The sequence below is a fragment of the Microchirus variegatus genome (genome assembly GCF_963457635.1).
Source record: "Microchirus variegatus genome assembly, chromosome: 12".
NCBI classification, from domain to species: Eukaryota; Metazoa; Chordata; class Actinopteri; order Pleuronectiformes; family Soleidae; genus Microchirus; species Microchirus variegatus.
In genome coordinates this window covers 28,796,874-28,809,373 of record NC_139813.1, presented here as the reverse complement: position 1 = coordinate 28,809,373, position 12,500 = coordinate 28,796,874, and the positions used below count along the sequence as shown (strand labels likewise).

The 12,500-nt window shown below is 48.3% G+C and overlaps 3 protein-coding genes across 3 annotated transcripts in view; 1 reads left to right on the top strand and 2 right to left on the bottom strand.

Moving 5' to 3' along the window:
• The window catches only part of kidins220b (kinase D-interacting substrate 220b), a gene marked incomplete at its 5' end in the record, with an annotated part of 17,483 nt that extends 13,087 nt beyond the window's left edge, over nucleotides 1-4,396 (top strand). The window contains 6 exons of the mRNA XM_083898869.1: nucleotides 115-347; nucleotides 933-1,052; nucleotides 1,770-1,910; nucleotides 2,028-2,126; nucleotides 2,421-2,648; nucleotides 2,743-4,396. Of these exons, the coding sequence (XP_083754995.1) occupies nucleotides 115-347; nucleotides 933-1,052; nucleotides 1,770-1,910; nucleotides 2,028-2,126; nucleotides 2,421-2,648; nucleotides 2,743-3,933 (2,012 nt within the window). The 3' untranslated portion in view covers nucleotides 3,934-4,396. The remainder of the gene's footprint in view (nucleotides 1-114; nucleotides 348-932; nucleotides 1,053-1,769; nucleotides 1,911-2,027; nucleotides 2,127-2,420; nucleotides 2,649-2,742) is intronic.
• An 848-nt stretch (nucleotides 4,397-5,244) lies between these two features.
• Nucleotides 5,245-6,961, bottom strand: sox11b (SRY-box transcription factor 11b; the record flags this gene model as incomplete). Its single annotated transcript, XM_083898697.1, has 2 exons — nucleotides 5,245-5,692; nucleotides 6,417-6,961. The coding sequence occupies 2 exons, from the start codon at nucleotides 6,959-6,961 to the stop codon at nucleotides 5,245-5,247; spliced, it is 993 nt and encodes a 330-aa protein (XP_083754823.1).
• Nucleotides 6,962-7,727: 766 nt separating this feature from the next.
• On the bottom strand, nucleotides 7,728-12,139 carry allc (allantoicase; the record flags this gene model as incomplete). The annotated part of the gene is made up of 11 exons (XM_083898696.1): nucleotides 7,728-7,874; nucleotides 8,016-8,134; nucleotides 9,117-9,225; nucleotides 9,359-9,432; nucleotides 9,628-9,786; nucleotides 9,855-9,987; nucleotides 10,068-10,147; nucleotides 10,960-11,079; nucleotides 11,172-11,259; nucleotides 11,752-11,802; nucleotides 12,020-12,139. The coding sequence occupies 11 exons, from the start codon at nucleotides 12,137-12,139 to the stop codon at nucleotides 7,728-7,730; spliced, it is 1,200 nt and encodes a 399-aa protein (XP_083754822.1).
• Between the last annotated feature and the right edge of the window lie 361 nt (nucleotides 12,140-12,500).

Here is a 12,500-nt window from a genome sequence, read left to right as displayed (position 1 = left end):
TGAGACAGGCTCCGCCCACTGCACGGGCTCCGCCCACAACACGAGCTCCGCCCACAGATGTCCTGGGACAGTCAGACTGAAGCTCCGCCCCTCTCTCTGATCCGTGTCACACAGATGTCCGAGCAGCGCGGGAGCAGATGAATATGGGCGGAGTCACGTACCCGCCCCTCCCCCTGCAGGAGGTTCAGCCCCGCCCCACCTCAGTCTACAGTCAGATGTCAGGGTGCTCTCCCTCCGCCTCCTTCACTGGAGCCTTCAACCCACCACCAGGGGGCGTGGTCTCCCCTCAGCCTCACAGCAGCTACTACAGCGGCATGATGGGACCACAGCACCCCTTCTATAACAGGGTGAGTGCAGGCCCCGCCCACTCATGATGTCATCACTGCTGCTACTTCCTGTTTGACCTTCTTCACATCATGAGTTTGTTTCTGCTTGTTTTCATGAACATGGTCACGGTACTAGTTATAGTACTAGTTACAGTACTAGTTATAGTACTAGTTATAGTACTCTAGTTATATTACTCTAGTTATAGTACTCTAGTTACAGTACTAGTTATAGTTCTCTAGTTATAGTACTAGTTATATTACTCTAGTTATAGTACTCTAGTTATAGTACTAGTTACAGTACTCTAGTTATAGTACTAGTTACAGTACTGGTCACAGTACTAGTTACAGTACTCTAGTTATAGTACTAGTTACAGCACTAGTCACAGTACTAGTCAGTGTAGTAGTTAAAGTACTAGTCAGTGGACTAGTTACAGTACTAGTCAGAGTACTAGTTAAAGTACTAGTTACAGTACTGTACAGACTGTAGTACAAACACAGTATGTGGAAACTCCTCCCCCTCTGATTTGATTGGTTTAAGTTGCTTCCATCTTGTTGTGACATCATCTCCATGAATGTTATTTTGATTTTATGCCCCTCCCCCTTTAGCCATATTTCCCCCATCACCTTTACCAGCTGCCACGCCCACTCGTGGCCGCCTCCCACTCATTACACCTTCATCCACGAGCGCTTCACAAAACATCGTCCATCAGAGACACAACTGCACCTGTGAGTACTACACACAGACACACAACTGCACCTGAGTACTACACACACAACTGCACCTGTGAGTACTACACACAGACACACAACTGCACCTGAGTACTACACACACAACTGCACCTGTGAGTACTACACACAGACACACAACAGCACCTGTGAGTACTACACACACAACTGCACCTGTGAGTACTACACACACAACTGCACCTGTGAGTACTACACACAGACACACAACTGCACCTGAGTACTACACACACAACTGCACCTGTGAGTACTACACACACACAGACACAACTGCACCTGTGAGTACTACACACACAACTGCACCTGTGAGTACTACACACAGACACACAACTGCACCTGTGAGTACTACACACATGATCTCTCTCTCTCTCTCTCTCTCTCTCTCTCTCTCTCTCTCTCTCAGTATAAAGTTTCCTCTTTGAGAAAGAAGAAGGTATTTGTTTCCTCCCTCCTTGTTTCCTTGTTTCCTTGTTTCCTTGCTTCCTTGCTTCCTTCCCTTTGCCTGGACTAACATGTAGTTTCAGTAGCTGTGTGACCTTTGACCTTTGACCTTTGACCTCATTTCTAATCTGCAGGATCTGCTTCACTAACCTTTCCCTCCGTTTCCACGGAAACCACATTTCACTGCAACAGCAACAAAAACATACACAATCTAACGTGTGTGTGTGTGTGTGTGTGTCTGTGTGTGTGTGTTTTCAGAACTCCGCCTCCGTCGTGTCCGGAGCTCCGCCCCTCCTCCTCCTCAGCTCCATGACAACAGAGTGTGTGTGTGAGCGTGTGCGTCAGATGGAAGGCATGGACCAGACCATGATGGGACAGTACAGCGCCACCATCAGGAAGGTCAGTGACATCACTGCGAGCACTTCCCTCTGTTCATGTAACGACATCGTCGTCATCATCATCATCATCATCGTCATCATCATCTTCATCATCATCATGGTCTTTTTTCTTCTTCAGGCAAACGTCAACGGCAGAGTTTTGTCTCAGTGTAACATCGACGAGCTGAAGAAGGAGATGAACATGAACTTTGGAGACTGGCAGCTCTTCAGAGCCATGGTCAGTGTGACCTCTGTGTGACCTCTGTGTGACCTCTGGTGACCTCTGTGTGACCTCTGTGTGACCTGTGTGACCTCTGTGTGACCTCCTTATGACTTCTGTATGTATGACCTCTGTATGACCTTAGGATGACCCATCATGACTTAATTACAACCTCAGTATGACCTCATCACGACCTCGTCATGACCTCATCACGACCTCCCTATGACCTCATCATGACTTCGTTATGACCTCATTATGACCTCCCTATGACCTCATCACGACCTCATCACACGTGTTGGTTTCCCGCCGCAGGTTCTTGACATGCGGATCATTGAGAGCCAGGTGCTCCGTGAGGACGTGGCCAGCGAGCAAGGCAGCGTTGTGGGCGGTAACGCTGATGCAGGAAGGCGTTCCTCGGCTCCGCCTCACGCCGGCTCCGCCCACACGGACGCGTCGCCGATGTACAGCTTCAATCTGAGCTTTGAGGAGCTGAGCACGGTGGGACTGGATGAGCCGAGACACGGAAACACAGCGTGGACGGTGAGTGATGTCACATCCTCCTTATTGTTGACTCCTCCTCCTTATTGTTGACTCCTCCTTCTCGTCACATAACTCCTCCTCTCTGGTTCATTAGGGCGGAGCTCATCGGACCGCCAGCATGACCAGCCTAAACTCCCAGGAGTCGTCCAACGACATCGCCCGGCTGACGGACAAGCAGCAGTCCGAGTACCGCAGTGCCTACCAGGAGTACATCGCTCAAATGACGCAGCTGGAAATGGGCGGCGGCGGCGAGAAGCCCGTCCAACCACAGCCGGGACAGTTCATGACATCATCGTCAGAGGAGAAAAGCAAGGAGGGCGGCGACCAGAAACCCTTCGCCAAGAGGAGCGGCGGGAAACCCGCTGCCGACAGCGGCGACTTCACCGCCAACGGCGATGCCCTGGACCCCATCACCGAGGAGGACGAGAAGGGCGACCACGGAACGTCCAGGTCTCTGCTGACCCGCAAACCTTCAGCAGAGAGGGGCGGGCTCTTTCCGGGCGCCGCCGACCTGAAGATGAAGGCAGGCGGCGGACTGCGCTACCAGAAGCTAACGAGTGACGACGAAGAGTCGGAGGAGTCGGACAACGCTCCGCTGCTGAAGGACGGTAAGAAGACGGCCGAGTCCAAACCCGTGGGCTCGCTGGCGCTGAAGGGGAAGGACTACCTGTCCGACGCCATGCTGGACAAGAAGGACTCGTCCGACTCGGGCGTGCGATCCAATGAGAGCTCTCCCAACCACTCGCTGCAGGACGAGGAGGCGGAGCTGTCGCAGCTGGACAGAGCCAACCTGATCGAGCTGGACGACGAGGGCGCGGCGAGGAAGCGTAGCCTTCCCAGCAGCCTCAGCGGCCTCAGCGGCCTCCAGGATCCGGCCGTCACCCGCATGTCCATCTGCTCTGAGGACCAGTGCAGTCTGCTGACCAGCAGCCCTGAGGAGAGCTGGACCTCGTCCAAGACCTACAACCTCAACCTGACGCTCAACAACAACACCAACGCGCAGCACGCCAATCGCCCCCGCCAGCCTCTAGAGGGCTCCACCTCCTCCAACCCCTCCTCCTCCTGTTCCACCGCCGATGTCATCACCTCCCCGACCTCCGGCATCACCGGGACCTCCTCCTCCTCCACCTCCACCACCTCCTCCTCCACCAGGCCGGGACCCAACAACGAGAACGTTCGAGTGGTTCACCTGAAGCGTGGCCTGAAACCCGGCGACCCTCCGGAGATCTGCACCGTCTCCTCCGACACCGTCACCTTCGGTGAGGAGCGCGAGAGCATCCTCTGAGGGACCGCCCCCTGTGAGGGACCGCCCCCTGTGAGGGACCGCCCTCTGAGCCAGTCAGAAGCTCCGGCTCAGAGGTGAAGATAGATGTTCGTAGCGATGCATGTCGATGTTGTTCGTGACGACCGATGAATAATTGAATGTTTGATGTTGAAAACTTCAGATTCTACGTTTGTGAACTGTGACGTGAATTAAACATGGCTTCATAAACCCCGCCCCCTGTGGGTGGAGTCATGTCCTGAATTAGCATGTCAGCTCGTTGTGGGCTTTATTGATGTGATCGATATTAAACTAAAGAGTAAAATAAATAAACTCAGCGGCGCCCCCTGGATGAACTAAAGCCCAGTTCATCACAGTGGTGTAAACAGGAAGTGAAGCAGTTATTGATCGTGTGTTTAGGTGTCTGTCAAAGTGATTGACGAGTTATTGATCGTATTAGTGGTTATTGATCACGTGCTACGCGTTAGCCTCGATGCTTCTTCAATAAACTTGATGTTGAACACTGTGTGTGCGTGTTACCAATCCTTTATCATTAATTATTTTATGATCGATAATGGACGTGTCGTCATAGCCCCCTGGTGGGCTGTTTATGGTACTGCAGGGGGATCAAAATTTAAACTAAATTCAAAAAAGCTAAAAAATGTTCCAGATGATTTTAAGACGACTTTGACCTTTGACCCGAGACTGGATTGAGGGTTAGCCTCCGATCGATCACTGATCAATAACGAGACAGACGTCACTCAGTTCCAGCTGATTTATTCAAACAAACTTCAGGAAACTCCTTCATTTTCCCCGTCGTTGATTTTGCACAAAAATAAAGATCGTAAACAGAAAAATGTGCCGATCGTCAAAGTCCAACTGAAAAGTTTCACAAAGTTCGTAAAGTTAAACGTTAAAACATCAGCCTGGAAATGCACGGACTGTCCCTTTAAACGTACAAATATATGCTGAACTCATCAGGTGTGTTTGTTACCTGGGGATGGGCGTGTCTTGCACCCAGGGAGGGGGCGGAGTCACACGCAATAACATAAAAAAAAAAACTTTAAAACCTGCATTAAAGGGATAGTTCAGGTTTGTACTGCGACAGTGCTGTGAGCGCCCCCCTGTGGTCAAACCAAAGTTAAGCTAACCCAGCACAGTTAGCACCTCAACTGTCCCTGAGTTAGACTCTGGAGCTCCCTCTGCTGGCCTGGTCCAGGTCAGAGGTCAGAAGGTGAAGACCAGGTCAGAGGGTGAAGACCAGGTCAGAGGTCAGAAGGTGAAGACCAGGTCCAGGTCCAGGTCAGAAGGTGAAGACCAGGTCAGAGGTCCAGGTCAGAAGGTGAAGACCAGGTCAGAGAAGTCCGCCTTGAGCCAGTCTGCTGCGATCATCTCGCTCAGCTCTGGTGTGAAATGATCGGGGAAGTCAAAGTGTGAGCTGAGGCTCCGCTCCGTGCCGCTCCAGTCCAGGTCTTTGTCCACCAGGGACAGACTCCAGGTGTCCTCACTGCAGCAGGAGGAGGAGGAGGCGGAGCCTGAGCGGGACGAGGAGGCGGGGGATAGCGGGGAGGTGGAGCCTCCTCGCTGGGTGATGTTCTTGAAGCTGTAGAAGAGACGAGCACTGGTTCCCTGAGCTTCTGAGGAGGAGGAGCTCGGACTCAGGGTGGTCAGGTGGTACTGACTCGGCTCCTCCCACTCCTCCACTTTGAGCTCAGGCTCCTCCCCTTCCTCCTCCTCCTCCTCCTCGTCTGTGAACTCTTGTTTCACCATCGTTTTGAAGCCACTGGTGAACACATGATTTATGGTCACATGAAGACGAATCACGTCAATCATTTACATTTGTCAGAAAGTGGGCGGAGCTTCTGTCCACGCTTTATCGTAAAGATTCATCCTCTCACACATTTGTTTATATTTAACCGTTAAAATAATAATAATAAAAGTAAACAATATAAATGGTAAAAGACGCACATTAGCCGTGAGGGCTCTACTGTAGCCACGCCCCCTCGCACTGACACACTGTAGCCACGCCCCCTCGCACTGACACCTGAGGCAGACGATGAACCACAGATTAAGATTATCAACATCATAGACGTCAGTGACCTTTGATGTTTGTCATTATGTTAATTATGTTAATGATGTTAATTATGTTAATAAGATGAGATCCAGAAGAATCTAGAAACACGTTTAAATCATGATTTGATCAAAACTGTCAGAAATAACGACAATGAAAGTAACGACAACTAACACTGAAACAGAAACTATGAAAATATACATGAGCTGACAGACCATAATAATAACAATAACATAATAAACATGATTCACTTTAACATATTTAAATAACTGTGTACAAGTACGACGTTAGTTATTATTAATATTATAATAATTATTATAATTATGGACACAACAATATTGTGTTGTTAAAATGACAAACTTAGTGTTTACATTTGTTTAATATAATATTAGTGAATCATTGATTAATTGTTATTATGGGATGTTTGAATACTCACCTGAACTGAGGCTCTGGCTGCTGCTGCTGCTGCTGTTTCCGCCGCCGCCGCAGGAGGTCGCTGTTCCCGTGACTCGACTTTAACTTGTTGAATTTCTTTGCGCAGGTTTTGTTCGCGGCTGTTTTTTGTCTGTTTGCGGGTCTGTGCGTGGACGGGGAGGGGCGGGGCTTCCCCGCAGCGAGCGCCCCGCCCCCCTCGGTGTCGGTCCTGGGCTTCTTCCGGGGTCGGTACTTGTAGTCCGGATGGTCGGCCATGTGCTGCAGCCGCAGCCGCTCCGCCTCCCGGATGAAGGGCACTTTCTCCTGGTCGTTGAGCAGCTTCCAGCGCCTCCCGAGCCGCTTCGAGATCTCCGCGTTATGAGTGTCCGGAGCGTCCGCCATGATCTTCCTTCTCTCCGCCTGAGACCAAACCATGAAGGCGTTCATCGGCCTCTTTATGTGACCGGAGGCGGGCTGACACCTGTCCGGACTCCGGTCTCCGGTGAGTCGGGAGCCGCCGGTTCTGTCGCTTCCGTCGGTTCTGCTGAGCTCCGTGTGCTGAACCATGTTCCGCTTTAAAGGCGGGAGTTCGTCTTCATCTCTGCCGCCGCAGCTTCACCTTCACACCGGTGTCTGATGAGCCGCTGACGCTCCCGCCATCAGCCAATCACAGCTCAGCGTCCCTCCCGCGGGCCACGCCCACCGACGTCTGCACGCGCGAGCGACTCAAACACAAGTGAATGAATGAATGACATTCATGTGTTAGTTTTACTATATTTATACATTTATATAGGATTATATTATTATTATAGTAATTATATACACACACGTACATATATATACACACACGTGTATATATATGTACGTGTGTGTATATATATATATGTATAAATGAATGAATGACATTCATGTGTTAGTTCTACTATATTTATATAGGATTATATAGAATATTAGACATTATTTTTATAGTAATTGTATATATATATATATGTATGTATATATATATATACACACACACATATATATATTATTACAGTGACTTGACTGCACTGTGTTGTTGTGTGTCCACTGTGAAGGACACAAATGTCTTTTTTTGTCAGTTTTTGAAATGTCTCCTGTGTCTTTGTTGATTTTGTCCACGTTGGACATGTCTCTGAGACGTTTGTCCACGTTGGACATGTCTCTGAGACGTTTGTCCACGTTGGACATGTCTCTGAGACGTTGTCTTTACAAAGAAATAAAGCAGCCTCCATCAGCTTTGATTGTCCAGCTTTATTTGTCCTCAGACTGAACCCTGTCTCATGGACAGATCATGTGACTCTTCTAAATGTCCTCAGAGTCTGGACGTCTCTTGATGGACAGGTCGTCCCCACAGTCTCAGGCGGCTCACGCCTCCGTCCGGAGCGATGACCAGACGGACGTGAGTGACGGGACGCGTCAACGTCAACGCACTGAAGACGTGTCTGTGGTGGGGGCGGAGCTACAGAGCAAAACACAGGTGAGGAACACTGTCGTCATGACAACCACACACACACAGACACATACACACACACACACAAACACACAGGGTTTTGTGTAGGACATAAACACAGACGAGGACATGAAGACAGAGAAGTCGTACTTTTTGAGTAGGAAGAAGAACCTCCCACTTCCCAGAATTCCACCTGGTCCTGAGGCTCCGCCCCTCGTCCTCAGGGGTCAGTGCACACGCCTCCACCCTGCAGGAATCTGGGAAGTTACCTGGAGACACAAACATGGGGTCAAAGGTCACGTTAGTGTAGAGATGTTGTGAGATGGTGTGAGATGATTTGAGATGATGTGAGATGTTTGTGAGATGATGTGAGATGTTTGTGAGATGATTTGAGATGATGTGAGATGTTTGTGAGATTTTGTGAGATGTTTGTGAGATTTTGTGAGATGTTTGTGAGATGATGTGAGATGTTGTGAGATGATTTGAGATGATGTGAGATGTTTGTGAGATTTTGTGAGATGTTTGTGAGATTTTGTGAGATGTTTGTGAGATGATGTGAGATGTTGTGAGATGATTTGAGATGATGTGAGATGTTTGTGAGATGATGTGAGATGTTTGTGAGATTTTGTGAGATGTTTGTGAGATTTTGTGAGATGTTTGTGAGATGATGTGAGATGTTGTGAGATGATTTGAGATGATGTGAGATGTTTGTGAGATGATGTGAGATGATTTGAGATGATGTGAGATGTTTGTGAGATGATGTGAGATGATTTGAGATGATGTGAGATGTTTGTGAGATTTTGTGAGATGTTGTGAGATGATTTGAGATGATGTGAGATGTTTGTGAGATTTTGTGAGATGTTGGTGAGATGATGTGAGATGTTTGTGAGATGATGTGAGATGTTTGTGAGATGATGTGAGATGTTGGTGAGATGATGTGAGATGTTTGTGAGATGATGTAAGATGTTTGTGAGTTGATGTGAGATGATGTGAGATGTTGAGATGTTTGTGAGATGATTTGAGATGTTTGTGAGATGATTTGAGATTATGTGAGACGATGTGAGATGTTTGTGAGATGATTTGAGATGATGTGAGACGATGTGAGATGTTTGTTAGATGATGTGAGATGTTTGTGAGATGATGTGAGATGTTTGTGAGATGATGTGAGATGATTTGAGATGATGTGAGATGTTTGTGAGATGATGTGAGATGATTTGAGATTTTGTGAGATTTTGTGAGATGTTTGTCCACCTTTAAAGTGGTTGGTGTCGACCTCGATGCTGTTGATCAGTCCACAATGACCCAGAGCAAAAACTGCCCACTCACAGCCAGGAACCTGCAGGACGCCCTGTCTGTCCACCTGCAAGACCAGCACCACAGACACAGACCAGCACCACAGACACAGACCAGCACCACAGACACAGACACACATCTTAGCTTCAGTTTAATGTAAAGTTTAGTGTAAAGTTTGACTTTGATGTTGAACTTTGAACCTTGAGTTTTTTGGGTCGGTCCAGTCGACGAGCTGTTTCCCACCCGTCAGCCATGTTAGCAGCTCTGCCCAGGCCTGGAGACACAGGGTCAGAGGTCAGGGGTCAGAGGTCAGAGGTCAGAGGTCAGAGGGGTCAGAGGTCAGGGGGTCAGAGGTCAGAGGCCAGAGGGGTCAGAGGTCAGAGGTCAAAGGGGTCAGAGGCCAGAGGGGTCAGAGGTCAGGGGGTCAGAGGTCAGAGGTTTAAAATGTGTAAATGTGTGTTACTCTGACCAATCATGTTGCGTGGATGACCAAAGTGGGCGTTGCTATAGCCCAGACAAACTCCTCCATTGGTCAAAGCCACGAGATCAACGTCAACGTCCTGAAGACGGACGTCTGTCCACTCTGTGTGTCCTACACCGTACACCCTCATTCTGGAGATACCTCCATCTGAGGACACACACACAGACACGTGAGTGTGTGTGATTGTGTGTGTGTGTGTGTGTGTGTGTTTATACCTGGGTACATGTTGAGACGCAGGTGTGTGACTCGTTGTTTGAAGTTCACTTTAAAGTAGTTATGGCAACAGTCAACGTATCCAGGTCTCAGCTCTGACACGCCCACCAGCTCTGGCCACGCCTCCGAGTGCAGCTGTCAATCAGTCAAAGGCATGGTGAGTGACAGTAGCACTCTCTTTGTTGCCATGGTTACCACACAAACATCGTGGTTACCTTGGCGACAGCAGCCAGCTCTGAGTGGGAGGCGGCCTGTCCGGTTCGGTCTCCCTCCAGGTTCAAAGTGGGCGGTTCCTCTGGGGAGAAGATGGAGGATATTTCCATGTTACTGTTGTTTCCATGGTAACGGTTGTTTTTTGTCTTAAATTTACATACACAATGAATTAAAACAGACCCGCCCACTTCCTGTCACCAGTAGGTGGGGCTGTAATCTTCCTAAACACAGGTGACATCAAAGGTCACCATGTTGCCATGGATACGCCTGAATCCTAAACATTTGTTTGTGAGATGATGTGAGATGTTGTGATGTTTGTGAGATGATGTGAGATGATGTGAGATGTTTGTGAGATGTTGTGAGATGTTGTGAGATGTTTGTGAGATGTTTGTGAGATGTTTGTGAGATGTTGTGAGATGTTGTGAGATGATGTGAGATGTTGTGAGATGTTGTGAGATGTTTGTGAGATGTTGTGAGATGTTGTGAGATGTTGTGAGATGTTGTGAGATGTTGTGAGATGTTTGTGAGATGTTGTGAGATGTTGTGAGATGATGTGAGATGTTTGTGAGATGACGTGAGTTGACGTGAGATGTTTGTGAGATGTTTGTGAGATGATGTGAGAGTTGAGGTGTTTGTGAGATGATGTGAGATGTTTGTGAGTTGACGTGAGATGTTTGTGAGATGATGTGAGAGTTGAGGTGTTTGTGAGATGATGTGAGATGTTTGTGAGATGTTGTGAGATTTGAGGTGTTTGTGAGATGATGTGAGGTGTTTGTGAGATGATGTGACATCAAAGGTCACCATGTTGCCATGGATACGCCTAAAAACCTAAACGTTTGTTAAGACCGGATCAAATATGAAGAGATGTTTGGACGAGCGTCTGACGTCTCGTACCCAGGTGTCCCGCCTGGACAGAGACAAACGGCGTGTGATTCCCGGTGAAGAAGGACGTGTCCACGTCCACGCCGTGGATCAGTCCGGCCACGCCCAGCTCAATGATGCACCAGTCGTGACCTTTGACACAAGAAAAAAAACGAAGAAAAAATCACTTTCCAGACGCCGCCGACGTCAGTCATTCTGAGGCTAAAGCTAACGCTAACGCTAACCAGGTGTTCTCTTCCTCCTCGTCTCCCATCCATCCATCCACTTTCCGAACTCTGTGAAGGCGTCAGGGATGAACTGTGGGGGCGCTCTCTGTGTGAACACATGAACACATGAACTGTGGGGGCGCTCTCTGTGTGAACACATGAACACATGAACTGTGGGGGCGCTCTCTGTGTGAACACATGAACACATGAACTGTGGGGGCGCTCTCTGTGTGAACACATGAATTGTTATCAGTGAAGCTACACAAATGACTAGAGTCAGGGAGTGCAGCACAGCTAGCTAACAGTTTACTAACAGCTAAGTAACGGATAGCTTACGTTTACTAACAGCTAGCTAACCATTTACTAAGAGCTAAGTAACAGCTAGCTAAACCTTTAGTAACAGCTAGCTACTGAAGGAGACCTGGACGACTGAGAACCTTCAGTCAAGTCAATAGCTCGTCACAGTAAATCACTATGACTGTATGTTGGCGACGATCGTGATGGTAAAGTACATGAAGAGGTGAAGATCATGTGAAGCTGATCAAAGGTCATGATCGATCGGTGATTATCGGTGATTATCGTGATGCTAGGTCAGTACCTTGAGCAGATTAGCAGCTGGAGCAAACCACTCATCGGTCGCAAAAATCACCTGAAAGAGAAGAAAGTTTTTGTCCATCTTTAATTCATTCATTCATTCATCAATATTTTAAAGGAGCAGTTAAAGGTTTGTGTGTGTGTGTGTGTGTGTGTGTGTGTGTGTGTGTGTGTGTGTGTGTGTGTGTGTGTGTGTGTGTGGTGACGAACACAAAGGTCAGGATTATTTTGTACGATGTTAAAGATTAAACTAAAGTTGAAGAACGTCTCACCCTCGCTCCGACCGTCTCACAGGCCAGATCGTTGAAGAGCAGGAAGTCTGGTTCTGATCCAGATCCAGATCCTGGTCCTGATCCTGGTCCTGGTCCTGGTCCTGGTCTCCTCTCTGCCATGTTGGACGCTCTCTAAAACAGAAATGTTCTGCTCTGAAGGTCAAAGTCCATCAACCTCTCGCTCACAACAGACTGTTTATTCAGACGAGGGGGCGGAGTTAGTGACATCATCAAGAGAGAACATCGTCAACGTCAACGTCTGATCCAACCACGGTGACGAGGAGGCGGGACTTACGTGAGGGGAGTGGTTTCAAACAGCAGGAGGAGGATCAGCGTCAAAGGTTCTTCTTCTTCTTCTGAAACACAAAGAACAACCTTCACGTCTTCATGACGATGTTTTACTGTGAAAAACAAAAGTTTATTTACAGAAACATTTACAGACTCAACATCTGCTGCCAATGAAGACTGTAATGACCTTTAT